This window comes from Clinocottus analis, unplaced genomic scaffold, assembly GCF_023055335.1.
Source record: "Clinocottus analis isolate CAN_PGR_092001 unplaced genomic scaffold, fCliAna1.0.p SCAF_18, whole genome shotgun sequence".
In the NCBI taxonomy this organism is placed as follows: Eukaryota; Metazoa; Chordata; class Actinopteri; order Perciformes; family Cottidae; genus Clinocottus; species Clinocottus analis.
In genome coordinates, this window is record NW_027175909.1 from 6,376,564 (window position 1) to 6,396,803 (window position 20,240).

At 42.1% G+C, this 20,240-nt stretch overlaps 2 protein-coding genes across 4 annotated transcripts in view; one reads left to right on the top strand and one right to left on the bottom strand.

The window, feature by feature from the left end:
- Positions 1–10,381, top strand: part of bmp6 (bone morphogenetic protein 6) — a 39,011-nt gene extending 28,630 nt beyond the window's left edge. The window contains exons 5-7 of one of the 2 annotated variants that reach the window (XM_068581632.1): positions 7,178–7,254; positions 8,052–8,162; positions 8,632–10,381. In XM_068581632.1, the coding sequence (XP_068437733.1) occupies positions 7,178–7,254; positions 8,052–8,162; positions 8,632–8,781 (338 nt within the window). In that variant the 3' untranslated portion in view covers positions 8,782–10,381. The remainder of the gene's footprint in view (positions 1–7,177; positions 7,255–8,051; positions 8,163–8,631) is intronic. The other variant, XM_068581633.1, reaches the window with a different exon arrangement.
- On the bottom strand, positions 10,226–18,963 carry txndc5 (thioredoxin domain containing 5). Of its 2 annotated transcripts, none has more exons than XM_068581635.1 (10): positions 18,752–18,963; positions 17,786–17,938; positions 17,180–17,285; positions 16,979–17,075; positions 16,070–16,185; positions 15,034–15,120; positions 14,572–14,718; positions 13,223–13,305; positions 12,952–13,081; positions 10,226–12,309 (listed from the first exon to the last, which is right to left on the bottom strand). In XM_068581635.1, the coding sequence occupies exons 1-10, from the start codon at positions 18,934–18,936 to the stop codon at positions 12,187–12,189; spliced, it is 1,227 nt and encodes a 408-aa protein (XP_068437736.1). In that variant the 5' UTR covers positions 18,937–18,963; the 3' UTR covers positions 10,226–12,186. The 2 variants fall into 2 exon arrangements, with proteins under 2 accessions (XP_068437736.1, XP_068437735.1); XM_068581634.1 differs by having other exon boundaries at positions 14,566–14,718.
- Between the last annotated feature and the right edge of the window lie 1,277 nt (positions 18,964–20,240).

Below are 20,240 nucleotides of genomic sequence, written 5' to 3' on the forward strand. Positions count from 1 at the left end.
GGTACAGTATAGTATATAAAACAATGGAAAGATTATTGTGGAAAATTCAAATAAGTAAAGTGTGGTTAAGGTCTGGCGACTAAACATTGGTTTGCACGCTGCTTCCTGCACGGGCACTAGGCATTGGCGTGCATACTCGCCTGAAGGATCAGCGTTACTTGTACCACTTCAATCTGTGATTCCACAATCAGACATATATGTAAAACTGAGTACAGTAATGTTTAGTCTACAAAGCACACGGCATAGTATGGTGTATCTAAATATCTCAACACGCTGTGTATCTGCTGAGCTTCAGGTCGCCTCAGCTGTGCACATCAGCTTGCCGGTCTCCAGTGAGACTCGTGATAAATGATGTCGAGAATCAGCCGAAGTGTACTTGAGCTGATTCCAGAGACTTGAGCTGATTCTCAGCCCAAATCGGTTCAAGCCTGCACCTTAAAAACCGGACTAAATCAGGACCATAGCCGGCTAATTTGGTCCTCTGGTGCCAGGACACAGCTGCACTGTCACAGCTGTAAGCGGCTCCACTTGGCTGACTACCTGGGAAGCGATTTACCTTTGATTTCTTCTCCTGCTCCCCTGTTAAATGCCTCTACCATCTGCGTGGTGTACAGACGCATTTGTGGGACAAGTGGGTTTGTTCTCATTAATACTCTGAAGAACCCTAGCTCAGATTTCTTTGGCTCTATTTCCTGTTTGTGCAGTGCATCTCCTTCCCTTTCCCAGTAGGTTGCTGTGTGCTGCTGTTAACACAACAGGTTGTCAGTGAAATTGCTGCAGGGTTTTTTCGAAGTAATTGCATTAGATGAAAGCTTTGGCTGACATAACAGAGAACAAAGACTCATCACTTGTTATGCTACAGGACGGTTAGAGTGTATCCTACCACATGTTCAGTTTTGGCTCCAGACTTGTGCTCCTACCCAGTTGTCTTTGGCTTGAGATGTCTTCAGACTTTAAGTCGAGCTGCCCCGAAGATGACACTGACACTGGGGTACACGAGTGAAGCAGAAGGCTCAGAGGCACACCATGTGCTCACAATGTGGATTAGCGCTTTCTGTAACGAATTTCTGCTTTATTTCAGTATATAGAGGAATACATTTGTCAATTCATGATGAATTCATAATTGAGGAAGTAGTGTAATGCCAATAGACAAAGGTGGGTTGGCCGTAATCTGCTTCTGTGTCCCAGACTTCATCAGGATGAGAAAACTTTCTCTTCTTAAAAAAAAAAATCAGCTCTAAGAAGGACAAACTGTTAAATAGGCGTCCTGGAGGATTGGACTTTACATAACCCAAAACATCAAGACCTCTCCGCCTCGCCACTCGGGACGACGGGGAGTGTAAATATTTAGATCCTACACAGGAAGCGGGGAGGCCCCCCTCGCGACAGCCGAGTGTCCGTGGCCAGCAGAAGACTGCTGGGATTGGACGGGATGGGAGGATCCGTGAGGAATTCAGGAGGGCATATGGTTTCAATACCGCATCGCTCACTCCAGAGACAGGGAGGAGGACAGGATGGATGGGGAGAGCATCCGTCTTGTGGAGCGTTCTTGGGGAGAAACAAAATGTGGACGTTGTCCCCCAGTTTCTGTTTGGCACAGCGCTACAGTCCATCAGGTCAGGCCACCGCAGCGCGAACTAAATGGAGTATTTCCCCAATAATTCACCCTGATACTTTTTTGTCCCTAAAAAAACACGACATCGAAGGCCGGAAGGCAGCAATGTGTTTATTTTTAATTGCTCTTGTGTGCACTAACTTCCACATAGCGGCTTTAAAAAAATTAAATCAGCATGAGTTACTTTGCTCTGTGTGCTTTCTAAAAATAGATGCCCGCCTCCAGACCTGTGTGGTTTCACCACTGCACGGATTTTATTGCATTTTTGTGTCAGCTTGGTCACATGTTGTCCTCAAGTATAACTGACACTGTGTGAAATACCTTTTGTCAATTTTCATTTCATACATTTGGCCGTGCTGCTTTGCTTTGTCATAAATGACTGAAATGCCTCTCACATTCTGTAAAGGATATAACAAATACTGTGAAACTTAATTTTCCCTACTGTACTCCCTGTGAGGCCACAGGCCTGGTTCTTTCCTCATTTTCAATTTTTTTTTGTGAGCCGGATTTAAAAGGACATGTGATATTAAATGTCTTCCAGATGACACAATTCAGTCATCTGAAGACTTGAGATATTGGTGTAAAAAGTCACCTTAGTTTTTCACTCGCAAAATCAGCAGATTTGCAGAACAGGCTGATTTTAGTCTTGTTTTCTTAATTATTGAGCATATTGGTCTTTTTAGTTTAGTTTAGTTTTTTTTTTCTTAAATCCTGACTGCACTGCATGCGTGAATAGTTTTGTCGGCGTCGATGCTTCCACCCCCTCTGGGTGTGCCTGATGTGTGCACAGTGGAAAATGCTGCTGTGTACCTTGCCAAAAGAACAATACAACACCTTTAAAGGTAATTTGGGGTTTTGTGGGCGAAGAAGGCCGGGGAGGTAATGGGAGTCGGGTTGGGCTTCGGCTGTGGGGGAAGTTAACAACCATCCGGGGAAGGAATATCACGTCCCGGCTGCAAAGGCGGCCTGTAATTAGGCCTAGCCAGTCATTAGCCGCACAGCTAAAAGACTGACCGCGCTAACAGTATCGCTTAAAGAATTATAATAACACGGCGCCTGGCCAGCCGTGTTTTTTCATCTGTCTCTCCTCTCCTCCCTCCACCTCCTCATTCTCCCCGCTCCCTTCCCACCCGACCTCCTTTTGTTTACCGTCGGAGTAATTAGACGTGGCGGAGCTCCCTCGCAGGGTTTAATAACCTCTGTGATGAAAGACAGGAAGAAAGATAAACTTCAGTAGTAGTGGTAGTGGGAGGGGAAAAAGAAGAGAAACGTCAGGGACAACAGTGACGTTCTCCTTTCATGTCGCCGTTCGTGGCCTCTCTCCCCTTTTAGGAAGGAATGAGGGCATCGGGACGCTCGCCTTCCTCCTTCTGAGCGAGTGACTCAGATTCTATCTTAAACATCGGGCCTATATAACCCACGTTTTTTGTCACCACCCCCTCGATGGGGCTTCATGTAATTGATCCTGTGAAAGCTGCAATCTTTTCTCACTCTTGATTTGAGAAGTTGCTGGAGCCAACTCCAGAGTCACTGTGAGATGTGTGTGGCGTGCTGGGGTTGAAATGATTTTTTTTCGATGTCCTATGTCACACACAGACACACATACACTTCCTAGACCAAACACCCCGACTATAAAGTCTGAATTGGCACCATTTAATTCTTGTATTTTTGGAACAACACGTCACGGATATAACTTATAGCTTTTTCCTCTGAACGTAGGTGCTGGTGAAAGTGCTTTGAGGGCCTAATGAATGGCAGGTAGTGTAGTGAGAGGTTAATATCAGCCCAGCACATTATATTGAACGTCTCAGTGTTAAAGAGCTACAGTGCTTGTGCTCAGTAAGGAGCAGTGTTTCCCCTGCTATTGAATACACAGGGTGGGGAACCGGCAGTCGCGGCCCCACCTCAGTGAATTCAATATGAATTGGCTTCAGTGGAGAGTTTTAGTGTCACCTGGTCAAATGGATGCTTGTCTACTCACAGAGAAACCTTTCCAGGTAAAACACTGAGGTAAGCTGCTGTAGCACGGTGGTGGAGCTCAGTGCACACATGGTCAGGTCAGTAAGAGGAAATCCTACTTCCATTTGATATTCAAATATTTGACCCTGACAGCTATATGCAAGAAGCAGGTGCAATTAAAATGCACGGTTTGGTTCTTCATGTGCTGCCGATGCTTAAAATAATTGTTTGATGTTTTAGGAAATATGCTTACTCACTTTCTTGTCCAGAGTTACATATGATTGACGCTGGCCCTTTAATCACGACGCTCCTGCCAGCAGCTGGTTAGTTTAGCGTAAGAAACCACAACATATTGTTTTTACTCTTTGATTCTCCTTCCCACCTCCGCGCTGTGTTCAAAAAAGGAAAAATAAATGAATGGAGGCCTCGCGGGAGCTGGAGCTCAGTGGTAGCTGTGTGGCATTGAATTTTTACAAGCAGGAAGGGAGATGTGGTTTATGGGCACCACAAATCTGGGCTTTTACACTCACTGAAAGCCCACAGTAAATATCATCTTTATTCCTCCTAAAGAGCCCCACAGACTGTAAATGCAGATGGCTTTGAAGGCCAAGGTGCAAGGAAATCAGTGTTAGGGAACACGCTGCTAAATATTATACACTGTGCTGCACAGCATGCGGAAAAGCAAGGCAATATTTTAATGTGTTGATTCAACAGGATGAGTTTAGGAATATTTTGACTATCAGCTGATAATACATCAATATCTCAGCTCTTCAACCATGTGCACTAACAGTGCTGCACATGTCTGTGTCAGTGTTTAGAAGCATTTAGCACAGTATGACAGTGACATACAGATGCATGTTGACTGGCGTGGAAAGGGCACGCCCAAAGTTCATAAAATCCATGTGATCCATATTCCGATATGGACTCATAAATCTGTACACGTTAACTATGTCAATCCCTTCCCGACTACAACACTGAAACGGATCAATTCCTCTTCTTATAAACATCACCTCAGGTTCATATGAGGTCAACCAGTGACTCAGCCAACCGGCTTAGTTCCTTCAATGTCCCTGTTCCTCTGTCCTTGGATGTTTCCTGTGTATAAACACGATACACACTGCAAAGGCGCCTGCATGAACACAATCAAAGTGTTTTTGTCTAATAACTCTAAGAAATATCTGTACAATTTATTAGCAGCAGATCTAGAACCAGCCTGTTCCCTCACCTGTGACGGTCCTCATACAGTATGCTTGTTAAATACGAATGCCCACACACACGCACACACACACACACACACACACACACACAACTCTGTATTTCCACATTAGCAGACAGCCAGTGAACTGCCCTTCCTATTGGAAAGGAAGGAGCTGTAAACTGGGGAAACACCTGACTGTGTTTGATGGTTACGGATGAACATTTGACCTCACCTCGTCATGACCGGAGTCCCCTCTCGTTTCCTGTCTCTTGCCGAATTAACCCGTCTCTTCTGACGACATGTTCATGCTCTGCTGCGATAAAGATGAACTGTTGTCGTTAGATCACCTGCACATGTTCACTTCAGATGGTTGAAACTGAAACCCCAAACTGTGCCACGCTCTTCTGTCTCGCTTCTCCTTCGCATTTATTTCAAGCGGTGATGAATGCAAGTAACAACTCCAACTTGCTCTCCCTCCCTCCCTCCCTCTCTCCGCCTGCCTGTCTGCAATTCTTATTTGAGGCGAGTCCAGCTAAAACACAGAAGTCTGGGCAGTGCGGTCAGTGCGTCTGTTGAAAAATTGATTTGGTGATGAAATCGTAATGCAACTAGCGCTTGTGAATTTAAGTTTCAACTCTTCATTTTAATGAGTAGCTAAGTGACTCTGGCTGTGAAACGGATAAACATCAGGTCATCTGTGAGTGTGTGTGTGTGTGTGTGTGTGTGTGTTTGTGTGTGTGAGCGTGCGTGTGTGTGTATTTGTGTATGTACAGTAAGTGCCAGTGGTAATAAATGATAGATGTAGAGATGTAAGGACCCAACATCAATGACCATTACATAATTGAAGTGTGTTTGGTCTCTGGTGTGTGTGTGTGTGTGTGTGTGTGTGTGTGTGTGTGTGTGTGTGTGTGCGTGTGTGTCTGTGTGTGTCTGTGTGTGTCGCTCTCTCCAACTCCAGCTGACTAAACAAGTCCGCTGTTGGTGAGTTGGTGAGGTGAGTAGCTGTGAGTGACGAATCTTCGTCTGCAGTCTGGCTCACTTGCTATTTTTTCTCTGACACACTGACACTGACACACACACACACACACAGACACACGCACACACACACACACACACACACACATATTTATATAATTGCTAGTTATGTATTATATGATAATTGTTTCTCGTAAAGGCACATTTCTGGAGACAAACAGATCCTTTCTGTTGCCTTTGTGAAGTAAATAGCCATGTTGGCACGGCTCGACAGGATAAGTGGCGACACCAAACAGGCTGACGATGCAATGAGCAAATCTGAAGAACTAGCAAATGACAGTGTTGAATGTGAGAGCATTCGCAGATAACCTCAGAGCTGTAAATTGTTTCTTTTTGCTCTTACAATGTGTAAAGATATTGTAGCCTAAATATCTTCAGCACGAGCTCTTCTGGGCTAAAAATAGATACAGAAACCAGTATTGTCACCCCAATGATGCCTATGTGAAGCCAAAACAGTCAACCACAAGAGGGTTTTCAGTCAAAACAGTCGGGTTAACACTTTTATAATTAACTTTGCAATGTGAGAACAGGCGGCCCAGAATCCCTTGCAGGCTTCAGGCTGAAGCCCCGTTGGAGGCGTCGCGGGGCCACCAAGAAGCCGAGCTGACTCTCACCACCACCGCAGCGCTTCTCCCCCCTTTCATTGTCTTTCTCTGGGTGGTTTGTGAAGAAAAAAAAGAATCACAACAATAAAATCAACGAGGCGAGACGGAGCGTGTGAGCAAGAGGACGTCAGTGGAAAGTCAGTGTCACCGTCTTGACTTCAGCGCGGCGACCGGTGCCAGCAATGACCTCCTCCGCTGTGAAAAGCAAACCTCTACCTGAGACTGTCTGTGGCCGTCTGCCCCGCCGCTGCAGAATGGAACGGAGATCATTAGGAACAAACCGCAGCGCAGGGGAGTCCATAAACACGGTTGTCACCTTGTCACCGCTTGAATTCACGCCAGGCGCTATTTGAATGCCGATGAATTCAATTAGGCTCGCGTTCTAACTCATTAAACGGCACATGAATGTGAAGCACGTACAGCGCAGTGACCGCTGTGCTTTAGTGCCTGTGCCGGGGTCTACGCCCTCGCATGCGTCTCCACCCAGTGCATTACATGAGGCGTATTGTGTTGTTCCTCTGCTCTCAGATTCTGAATGTCATGAGTCACTTTCACAAGCTTCAATTGGGAGGAATTTACCCAGGGAAGGTTTTAGCTTCACCATGGCCATCCCATCATCATGTTGGGCAACTTGAAAGACGTGAACAACTTCATGTAGATGTTACTAATTCATGACAGGTCTCAATTATCCTCTCTTGTTTGGGGACACTATGACGATGGTGTGCAAGATGCAATCTCCTGATGATTTCTGTGGTTCTGTTGCAGATTACAACAGCAGCGATCAGAAGACGGCGTGCAGAAGACATGAGCTCTACGTCAGCTTCAGAGAGCTGGGCTGGCAGGTAGACAACTTTATTTTCTACTTAATACATCCAAACAAGTTTGAAAACACACGTGTGATGAAAAGGGTGAGGTGGGAGTGATCCTAATGGAGCTTAAGGGCTAGTTTTTACTTAATGTTTACTGAAAGCTAGGCACCGTACTGTACTTCTTCTTCAATGAGCAATAGTGTAACAACTGTAACATCAATAAGTGTCACATGTATTTTACCAGGTGATGAAGTCAAGGAAATTATCTTAATAGTTTCTTACTTAAAAGCTCCACTATATTATGAACTCAGTCCATAAACACCATTGAATATCCAGCTGATATTACCTGGTGCTGCAAAGTCTCTGTGTGTGTGTGTGTGTGTGTGTGTGTGTGTGTGTGTGTGTGTGTGTGTGTGTGTGTGTGTGTGTGTGTGTGTGTGTGTGTTCACAAGGAGAAGGACTGAGGAAGAAAACAAGGGCAGTGTTGCGTACGTCCTTCCCAACAAGCTGTTAACACAGCACTGACATCTAGAGGGAGACTGCCAGCACTTCCTGTGTCTCTATCTCAAACGTGCACACACACACACACACGCACACACACACACGCACACACACGTTTTGTCATTGAGTTGTTTACAGTGATGCAAAGAGAAGGAACGTCTTGTGGATTCAGACTTGACCTTTTCAGTGTTTGAATGCGTACTTCTCTGACGAGACATTACTACATCTTCACTGACTAGATTACTGTATATTATGTTTTAGTGATTTCATTGGTGTCATCTGCTCTGACTGTGCTGCTTTTAACGCTTACCGTCACGTGTTTCTCTCAGGACTGGATCATTGCTCCTGAAGGCTACGCAGCCAACTACTGTGATGGAGAGTGCTCCTTCCCCCTCAATGCCCACATGAACGCCACCAACCACGCCATAGTTCAGACTCTGGTAAGGCCTCGACTCAGGAGGGTATTATGCTCATGTATTCTAAACAGTGTAGGAGTTTTACTTTTAGGGTGTTCAATTACAATTCAATGAGGTCCAGTTAAAAGAGAATTGCCTCATGTAAAAATCGTATTTGTTACAAAAAGTCATCAAAAGGTCATAGTGCCGTATGTCAACAGATATGAAAAAGTCCTGGTATAGTTTGTTGAAAAAAGTAATTGCATAGTATGCCAAATAAGTCATAAAAAAATTCACAACATCGTTTGCCAAAAACGCTCATAAAAGGTCATAATGTCGTCAAAAAGTCATGCAAAGTTATAGTATATACAGTAGTATGTTGAAAATAGTCGCAGTTTAGTATGTTGAATATCTTTTGTTTTGTCCATCAAAGGAGTAATGAAAAATTGTCTTAGTATATACTGTGTTTTGATTGACGCCTTAAGAGGTTTAAATAATTCCTTTTGACTTTCAGGTGCACCTGATGAACCCAGAGAACGTACCAAAGCCATGCTGTGCCCCCACCAAGCTCCACGCCATCTCAGTGCTCTACTTTGACGACAACTCCAACGTCATCCTGAAGAAATACAAGAACATGGTGGTTCGGGCGTGTGGCTGCCACTGACACCCATCTGAGGGGCCGATAATGCCGGATTAGTAGTTGTGTTGGCAAAGGGCTGCAACTGCAAAAGTGACTCCTGGGCGATGTTGACCTCAACTAGACAGCAGCTTCCTGTCCAAATCCTCAGCCTGCAAGGAACGTCCACCCTGAAAGACCGTTGACTTGTTCTCTTCACATCCTCTTGGGACAGTTCACTTATAGGCAGCGTCACCCGCCAGTGTTGAGCCACCGAGCTGTCAATCACTTCCTCTATTAGCTGTGGAGTTTTCACTTCACGGGTCTGCGACTGAACGAATGACTGTGTGCGAGTGTGGAGAGGATGGAGTGTTTCAGATTGTATATTATGTGTTGATGGAAGTGTGTGTGTGTGTGTGTGTGAATACTTAAGAGGCTACTGCACCGTCTCCCTAATTGAGAGGGAGGGGGCTAAACTGAACTGTTGTGGGGCCAGTCAGAGTGCTGCTTTCTTTTCCTTCTCCTCTCCCGCTAAATTAACACGGTGGATCAGTTCTCAATTAACTAATTAACAGCTTCTCTACAGCGCACGGCCATGGGGAGTGGACTCAGTGATGTCACAGCATTGGAAACCAACAGTCATCAGTGACATCACCTGGTCAAATGACAAGTGCATAGATGGTTTGAGAGAGATGGAAATGTACAAACTCAAGTGTCCTTTTCAGTGCAAATGTTAAGTCAAACCATCTAAATGAATGATACATTGGAGACAGGAGATTCATATTTCCTTCCTCTTTCCTCATGTATTTTCTTTTTAAGCCATATTTGCCCTCCCAAAATATAATATGGACTGAACCAAAGTGACCGCAGGCTATTTTAGTAGCGCACGGCTCCAAATATCCGCTCCGAGTCAATATTTGCTGGGCACGCGCTGCGCTGCGATTCACCAGGCTGGTTAAACGTGATGCATGTTGTGGCTAAACTGATGTTTTTCTCCAAAGAACCGAAGAATACAGCCTTATCCCTCCGACATACCGCAAACGGCCATTTCCATGTTGCTGCACTCGCAAAGTTAACAAATGCTTCCACCCCTGACAAGCCATCAAGAGATTGTGGAAAAACATGTCGGGTCAAAAACAGCCGGCAGAACAGAGTGTGTGCGAGCGTTTCTGAAATTAGCCCTTTTTGCTTTTTCAACCCGGAGGGTAGAAATATGTCTTTCCAATTGAATATGTTACTGTGAGCTTTGAATGACATGGAGTTTATTTTAATGAAAAACTAACACCAACAAGAATCAATACCGTACGTGCCTAACCAATCATAAATTACAAAATATACCTCTGGTAAGCTGCTGTTTACATTTGTGATCATGTTTAGTCTGTTTTTGTGTAAATACTTGTACATTCTCAGCTTATTTATTGCACCTTTTATTAAAAAAGACAACACATACCGTATTAACAGACCAATGCAAGGACGAAATGAAAATACAAACTTATTTTTGAAAAATTTTATTATGAAATCTCATGTTACAACTTGCCATTATTCACCTTTTTTGTACAAAACCCATGGGCAGTGCACAACCCATGACTCATAAGGAAAAAAATACTTCTGTCACTGGAGTTCCTTAGACCATGTGCTATCCATAAAAACTTTTACAGACTAAAAAAAACTGCTGTGTCTCTGACTGTTTGTGTTCCTGGGTTAGACGATACAAAGGTGCCCTGCATCGTGCTGCATACACCTCTCACATAGCCTGGGTCAAAGAGCACGAGCTGTTATGGGCGTGGCGCAACAGGTGGGCGAAGTCACTCACAGAAAAGAAACTGCAAATGCTCCTACAACCAGCTGTGTGACATTTCCTTGGCCGGTGACTGTTGAATCTTCTACAACTTGGATTTGTGGGTTGATGGTTATGATACAGTTTACATTGAAGTTCAAAGCATCTCACTAGAGGTCATAGTCAGAGTGGGGAATTAAAACCAGCCAAGTCATGGCTTATTTAGGGTCCGATTGATAAACAATGCAAAACAATTTTACTGGTTCGTTACACTTAGTCGCTCGTGTAGCTGTACCATACGACCAGATCCTCCCAACTATCCATGTAGCAGAGTTAAAGCCTAAAGTCTGACTTCTAGAAGCATTATCTAGGAGCAGGAGAGCAGATGATATAGACTCAAGAGGCAGCTGGTTCACTAAAAGGTAAGAACAGATCACAATCGTGGTCAGGAGGGTGATGCGATGCTCGTCAGCCCACCTGACCCTGAGCTGCAGCGAATGTTCATTTCAGTCCCTCACAGGTACCGTTACAAAAATGTCCAACGGAGGTGAGGTTGTAGAAGCACTGATGAAACTGGATTTACCGGAAAAGATCACAAAGACTTGTGAATGACAGCTGAGCGTCTACCAAAGTGGAGGCATGTTCGACCTGCAACACCAAGTGACCCAACTGTCTTTTCCTGCCTCACTTACTGGTTCCAAAGTTTTTGTTGGACATGAGCCTGAGAAATATACCACAGAAACCTTACATTCACAATGTGTGTACTACATTTTGAAGATGAAATGAAGAACATGGTAGCAGCAGTAACTCTAAAGATGTTCACTAATGGAGTTATGGGGCAAAATGGTCCAGGCCCGAGACCCTGAAGGCTAGGAGGAGCAGAGGGATGGCTGATTGAGATCACAGGAGTCAGACAAAGATGCACAGAGCCTCGCTAATTTATTGTGTTCTTTCCAAAAGATAAAAATGCTCATCATTAAGAAACAAACTGTCCATTATCAGACCTGTGATAACAATCATTCCTCTTTCACCACTTCTTCTAGTCTGCGGGGCGTTTCCCTGAGAGTGAAGTCAGACGGGCCATCGCTGGCATGGATAGACAGTACCCTCAACCCAACACTCAAATTCACATTTGGCTGACACTAACTTTCAGAAATTTTGAATGACAACAATTAAAACATTAATGGCTTGTTATTTAACAACAGATCCCATGTATAAAATTTAGCATTTAAAAAAAGTAAAATGGCTACAGAGGTGTATCAGTAACAAATGTATTTTCAAAACAGAAGAAACTGGCGCACCTTTCTTTCTTTTTAGTGCTATCAGTTTGATAAAAGACCTTTTATCTGTGCCAGGTATTATTTTTGTGATTGATTGAGCAGTGCTCGCAAAGTGGTTGTCCGACATTAATTCATTTGCAGATCCAACCGTTAGGATAGTATTTTCCATTTTTAGGAGATTTAAGGTTTGGAAACAGCAATGAAAAATAGATTCACATCCCAAACGAACACGCAGCTGAATCATTCCATGATTGGCTGAATCCTTTCTGAAGAGAACCCGAGTGGAGAGAAAGATAGAGAGATGTTTGGCTACTGTAGGAGAGAGAGTGGTGTCCTAATGGCCAGATATACAGTGTGGAAGAGCGGAGTGGTGGACATTGGAGTGCCGACTTGACTCTACAGCTCGTCTCTCGCCTGCTTCATCACAAAGCTGTGCAGGCTCTCAAGGTCCCGCCCACCATTATGCTCGTCACCCTGCTCCCCCGCTTTGAAGATGATCAAGGTGGGGTAACCTCGAACCTGAATAAAGAGGGAAGAACAGCAGTGGCTTAACGTATGTGCTTCGTCATCATTCAAAACCATTACATTCTTATGCAGCATTGAAATAATTACCAGTAAACTAAAATAAATGGTGCCTGACTGAAGTTGAAACCAAATTTACTCAGGCACCATACTCAAAAAACTTCCAAACTTTATGATTTGTTGCTTGGAGTTCAAATCCACAGGGAAGTAGAAAAAACACTCAGATAGTGAGAACATGTTATATGGGAAGATATATTTGATTAAAAGCGCAACACAACAAAAGTTGACAGGATAGTTCATCAATAGATCATCACTGAAGTCTTACGACTCAAAGGAAACTGAAGTGATGGCCTTTGATGCCAGAACTCTGCAAGCAGTACAACTAGGAGCAGTACAAAGGATAGTGTGTGCGCAAACATTTATTTACCCCCGTGACCGTTAAATCTGCTTTAGGATTACAGTCTGTAGAATTGAATTAAAGTATGTGACAGTTACATTGTTTTATGGCTCCGTAATAAAACCATCCTGTATAACACACTTAATCTTGAGGAAAATTAAAATACTGACAGAAGGTGAATGTGAGAGGAAGAGATCAAAGTGTCTTAAGGTTTAAACTGCGGACGACGCCTGCATACTTACAGAATACTTGTTGCAGATCGTGCGCTCGACGGTGCAGTCAACTTTGGCTATCTTGACATCAGTAAGGCCGGGAAACTCCTTCTTGGAAAGATCCTCCCATACCGGCGCAAGGTTCTTACAGTGGCCACACCTACAGCCGACAGCAGGATTACACAGGAATGACATCACTTAAAGCCACCGAGACAGATTTATACATTTGAACGTTATTGTCAAGGAGTGTTACTTCGATAAAGGATGTTGAAGATGAAGAATAATAGAAGGACGATCTTACCATGGAGCGTAGAATTTGATAAGGGTGAGGCCCTTTGCCACGGTCTCATCGAAGTTGGTCTCTGTGAGGTCCAAAACATTGGACTGGAGAGGACAGAAAATCTGATATTAAACTGTGCTGATTGTGATGATCCCGACCAAGAAGCCCTACTCATCTATATGGTAATTATAAAAAGTTTTAAAAAAATTGTCACATTATATAGCATGTTTATAAAAGTAGAATTAGTCGAAAAAAGTCACGTATAGTTTGTTGAAAAAGACAAAATAGTAATGTTTTTTAAAAAATATAACAAAATGGTAATAGTTTAGAATGTTAAAAAAAAAGTAAAGCTCACAGTATATTGTTTAAAAAAAGTACTTTTATAGTATGTTGAAAAAGTCATGTCATTAAAAAAAAAAATAATCAAAGTATATGTATTGTATAGTATGATGAAATGTCATGAAAAAAATACCATGTATACCATGTTGAAAAACGGTTAAGTTAGTTGAAAAGAAAAAGAAACACAGTATAGCATGTTAAAAGAAATCACAGGATAGTCATGTTATAGTATGTTGAAAAAAAGTTCAAAAGGCCAGAATATTGTGTGTCACAAAAGATCATAGTATAAAGTAAAAAAAAAAGAAGGAAAAAGTCATTGGGTCTTGAAAAAAAGCATAGCATGTTAATAAAGTCATTAAAAAGTTCAGCATGTCAGAAAAAAAACAACATAGTACAATATTTAAAAAATTAAAAAACATTGAAAAAGTCATTGTCAAAAAGTACAAAGTTATGTAGTATGTTAAAAAATTATAAAGTATAGTGTTGACATGACCGCATCAGGTTAGTCAAATCAGGGCACCAAAACGACCGAGCCAAGGTGCATCCAGTTTGACAAAAACGCCTTTCACCATCGCTTCACTTTTGTTGGACATTTTTAAAGGATGACCTAATCGTCATCAACATGCCAATCTTACATTCTGGCATCCACCCTTAATGAAACATCTGTGATTGTACTATTCATTAAATTATTGTTCCTCCATTTACAGATTATTATTCAAAGCAGAATCCACAAATATTCCACATTTCTTATCCCAAGTGTTACTATATGGGCTGTGACACTTCTATAGCTTGGTTGGATAGCAGCGTTCAGAACATAGCAATGTTAAAACCGTGTTAAAGTCAGAACAGTTTTATGAGTATGTTCAGGTGTCGAAAGCCTTTCATGTGCCAGGCAGAATCATTTAAACACTTTTTCAACTGACGAATTGTTGTTAAACTATGCTTTGACCATTTTGGAATGTATGAACACCTGTAGCATATATTTGTTGTGTATAGCGCGTCTTCTTTATGTTGTCTGCACCCACCGTTACCTCCTCTTTGGCTGGCTCATCAGTGGGGATCTCGTTTGCTTTTTGGTCTTCACTTGGTTTTTGTTCCTGAGTGATGGCAGCCTTCAGTTGGTTGTCCACAAAGTCTTTAAAGGAGTCCAGGTCTCTTTTTCCTTTGTACTGATCAGTCTACAAAAAGACAGACACACACACACACACACAGAAGTGAATACCGTACTTGCACATTTTGTTCATAGTTAAACTCAGATCTTCAATGGCGCCAATGTAATCATATGATGGCTGTATTCATCGCAGTATGATGTAATGTCATGGAGGTTGTTGTATTTTGCAATAAATCTTAGGTGTCAACGAGAAACAACATGACAGCTGCAGCTGCAGCCGGTCAGATGCAGGCAGGCGATGGCCAAAGAGTGTGTTGAATAGCTGTGCGTGCAGAGGTCATTTGGACAGAAAAGTCTTTGCAGTGAAAAAAAGATTCTGTACCTTTTGTCCATTGTTGAAGTAGAGCAGTGTGGGATATCCACGAACGCCGTGCTCAGAGCATACCTCATAGTGCTGTGTACAGTCCACCTAGGTCATAAAAATATGAGAATGTGTTATTAAACTTTAAAACGTGAAACTTCAGTGCAAATACAAAGCCTGTAAATTTGATTGAGAGGTGTGCGTTTAAAAACGCAGAACGCAAACAGTAGCTTCTGATGTGATTGGCTTTTAACTAAAGACAAGTGATTAACTTGAAAATGATCGACGAATAATTCCAAAATATCCAACAAGAGAGAGATTGACGCAGAGGAAAGGCCATTTAAAGAAGATGGGAAAGCAAATACATGTTAGTGCTTTAAGGAGAGAAACCGGTAAGTCTTCTATATTATGAGGCAATGTCAGTGATGAAGGAACACAATGTGACAAGCTGTGCACCAGACCACATGCAGGTATGTGAGCAGGTGTGCCCTTGACCACATCTGTCACACATGTTCTTAGCAGTTCACAACTGTTTGTTAGACCAGAGTTACGTCATTTTCAACTCTGGCAAAAGAAAAGCTTTGAACAAAGTGAAAGTAATACTGTGCATTTCATCTTTGTCTTTATTTTGTTTGTTTTTTTAAGTTTGCTCGTTGTTAGAGTAATGTGGGTTTCTTAACCCTAAATTAAATGGATTTCCGTTATAGAGAAATTATTTAAATTTATATAAATGCATGAACAATATTTTTACACTTGAATAAACAATGATCAAATGCAAATATGTCAGGGAGTAGTTTATACAGTGTTACAGTTACAACTGGCCCTTTGAGGGCAACATAATACTTTTACTTTTTTTGTTGCCATCTCTGGCATTTAAATATAAATTACAGCAACCTTCTTTCTGTGGAAAGAAAGAATGCCAGTATTTAAAAAAACAAATACTTTGGTGGTTGTTCTGTTTTTACCCTCGTCACAGTAAGAGGTGTTTTATTGTTTTACTTGTCATAAGTAATTTGATCATTAACCTGCAAGACAAAAAACAAACTGAAGAACCCACCTTTCCTATCTTGACATCATCCGAGTGCTCAAAGGAGGTGGCCAGCTGCTCCCAGGTTGGGGCAATAGCTTTGCAGTGACCGCACCATGGGGCGAAGAATTTAATGAAATGGGCACCTGAAGCAAGAGCTCAGATATTAGAAAAAGGAATTGCAGAAAACCAGCAGGAAAACATTTCAAAAAGAAAGACATACGAACAAATGAATAAGAAAGTCAAATGCCAATTTCTACATGGACCATCACACATATCCACAATTATGTACAAAAAGGTACAAAAAAAGAGTTTTTTGTTTTGATGGAGCTTTGTAAAAAGTTGATTCCACAACAAACTCAACGCAGACTGTCGCAGATGAAAATATACAACTGCTATACAGAGGTTATACGCAACCAATTACACAACGTTTATTGGAGCTCTGTTGCCAAGATGTGAAGGTGGGACCTATAAACACTGTTTTAAAATGCCTATGTCATATCCTGCTTATTTCTTCTCCAAACAAGAAATCATTTATTTTTCTTCAAAACCAAAACATTCAACCTCAGCGGAGCTTAAAATACACAATTTCAACGAGACAATTATCGTGAGTCCTATTTATTTTAGCATTCGTTGTCTGAAAACCCAGAAACACGAGGTGACAGGAGACAAGTGTTATATAGTTGATTCCAGTTAACTGACGTGTCAGTTATGTCAATCAAGGCAGTGAAGTGTTTCCATTCTCTCAGGAAGGATCCAGAAACACTACTTAGTGTCGTTAAAATGTATGCAAAAGCAGAAACAGGTTATCTGTTGCAAGCAGGATGTAGCTGCATAAGCAAACAGGACACGTTCATCAACTATTCGTTTGCTTATGTTAAGTGGTAGAACAGAAACCTCATGAGTCATTAAACTGTAGATTTTCTACTAGATCTTTACCTTTGGCTATGTGGGCCTTAAAGTTTAAAGCGGTCAGGTCATACATGCCCTGTTTGGGCTCTGGGGCTTTAGGAGGTTCCTGTTCACTCTCTGGTTCCTGGAGGACACAAAACCACAAGCATTTATAAATACCACCGGTCTCGTACTGTAAGGGTCACTGGTTTAAAAAGTTAAGGTGTTAAAACCATGAACAATACTCACTGAAGGCTCCTCCTGGAGTGTCTTTAACATCCAGGTCTCCAGAGACTTTACATCTCTGGGCCCCTGGTACTTGACTGCCTCCTGGTCTGGCTTAAACAACATCAGCCTACATGTAACACAAAATAAATTATAAATAAATAAATAAATATATACTACTATTAAAACATTTCTCCTTGGAGATTAATAAAGTACTTTTCATTCATTCATATATATAGAATGAATTGTAGCATGACAGACGGTTCACGCTCACAAACTTTACAAGAAAGTGTATTTAAACACAGTGACCCAGCAAACTACTAACTAGTCTCATTATTACAAGCTATAGAACACTGTAACAAGTTGGTTATAAAGCTTCTGTCAATCTTTAACCAGAGACTGCTGCTTTGGCGGATACAGCATGCAGTCAGCAACCTAGAGTTAGCAGGATGTCATTAAGATACTGGCAGAATATTAAACTAAATACAAACCAGCGTACAATACATTTTTTTTTAAATTAAGAAATTAAGTTTATTGATCTAAAAAATAGGAACTATGTTGAAGGGATACATGTCAAAAACTTAACATGAATTTATTTTTACTCTAAGTATTAGATTGACGATTACTTACGTAGGGTAGCTCTTAACCTTGTGGACATTGGAGCAGAACTTGGTGTCCGGGACACAGTCTACTTTCACCACATATGATGGGGGATCTTCCATGTTGTTGTATTTGTCAGCCAGTTCATTCCATGCCGGCTGTAACCTCTTGCAATAGCCGCACCTGGACACATTAGTGGTACGGTCAGTGTACAACATAACAACATTCTTAAAGCTTTTACACATGTTTACATCTGCAACAATTTACATACAACTTATTTGAACCGACTGCAAAGGAAATGTGGAACTACAGTACATGCATTACGGCCACGTGATGAAGATGATGTCAAGGTTCAGAGAGGTTACATTCTGAGAAATAATGCGAGGCAGATGGTGGCCTTCTTCAGTACTCTTTGAGAACCCCATCATGTACCCCTGAAGGCCCGCGGACTACAGTTTGAAGCCCGCTAACATGTAACGTGAGCAGCAGTCAATCAGTGAGCGCCACGTAAGCACAGCGCCCCAAACTACTACAACTGTGAACTGTGACCGACTGTTTCTGCACTAACTGTTAATAAGCACAGCGCCACAAACTGAGTGTAATTCTTTAAGTTTCACCGTTCAACGTCCACTAAAAGTTTGCAACTACATGAAATAGTGAAGTGAAGTAACGTTACGAGCATTTGGAAGCACCGAGGCCTTTATGAAAAGTGCTCTAATGCCAGTAAAGTGCAGTTAGCCAATTGTTTGGCTGTGCTAGTTAGCAGCTAAGCTAAACACACCAGCTGTTCAGTAGACCGGGGCTAGGTAGCCAACTAGCATGTCTGCTAACTAGCTTGTTTGCTAACTTGCCGGTGAGCTCTCTTTGCCTCTCAACGAACAGTTTCTCCGTTGCACGGCTGGTGCAGAAACAAGACAATGCTCCACAGGTTATTGCAATTCCTTCTTTCAACGTTGTAAGAAAATAAACTTGTGACCTAGCTAACGGTTCACTTACCATGGGGCGTAAAACATCACAAAGTGGGGCGCAGTGGGGACTGCCTCGTTGAACATCTCCACTGTGTACGTGTGCTTGGCATGTTCCTCTTCTTCTGCATCAGCGTCGCAAAACACACTAGTAAACAGCAACGAGAAATAAATAAAACACAACATGAAGGGTGTGCAATTCAGTGCTGAGGCCATGGTGAAGCTCTCTCTGCGGGTGCACAGTGTCTCTGCTGGAGTGAAAAAGAGCGACTCTCCACGGACACGCCCCTCCGGCAGCCTCCGTCTAAAGGAATGCAGACTGTGGATGGGACGCTTGCACATGGGGATTGCTGCGACGGCGGCGTGGAGATCTGTGAAAGCCCGCAAGCACTTTGCAATCGTTCGCTGGCAGGCTCCGACAAATGCCATCCTTAGAAGAAGCATGGAAGCCCATTTGATAAAAGCGACTTCGTTGTCGGGCTGCCAACACATTGCATTAGTCCTTGAATGTGTAGGCATACGTGCATTGTCCTATGTTTTTTTTTATGGCTGCATGATAGACTCAAATAGTCACAATTTATTTATGTATTTACGTTTTTGGAATTTGCATTGCATATTGTATTTTAGTACAGCCAAAGAGAGGGGATGACATGCAGCAAAGGGCCAGGGGTCACATTTCAACCTGGACTGCTGCTAAAATCTTATGGCAGTGATTCTCAAACTATGGGGCACAGAGGTATTACAGGTGGGGTGCGGGATAATGCTGATTTAAATTATATATATATATATATATATATATATATATATATATATATATATATATATATATATATATATATATATATATATATATATATATTGTAATAATCCTATATTAATCCCACAGTGGGGACATGGGGTATTTTACATACCCTTAGTAATTAAGGAGCAGTGTGCTGCTCTGAAGCACTGGGGCTTCAGTGTCTTGTTCAAGGAGACTTTGACAGGTGAGAACTTAGTACAAAAGTACAAAGTACACAGGCAAAAAACGTCTTTGATACAAAATACTTGGAACAGGAAATGTTTACGTTACCCGATTAACAGGTTATGCTTGCACAACTTGCTGATTCTTGCTGTTTTGCCGAAAGCGATCTCCATGAGATCTCCTTTTCTGCTGTTGCGTCTGTTAAAATGAATGCAGATCTAAACTCAACATTGAGCATGAATTGAGTGTGGCCGTATCAAATCTACAAAAAGATTTTTAGAGGAAAGCAGCTCATAGCAGCTACTAATACTACTCACATATATGCACTAATTCTGCACCTGGTCAACAGTTTAGCATCAAATATAAGATGATGAATATAAAGTTCACAGCATTTCACTTTAAATGTTAAAGGAAGGTCAGTGAAGTCACATTAGGAAGCTCAGGGGGAAAAAAGAGTATGATATAATTTAAGAGACATTTGAGAGTTTGTTTACCCCTGGTACAGTAAGAAAAAGGCAAATTGGTTGATTATAGTTGGTTCGCTAAGTTCTGGTTG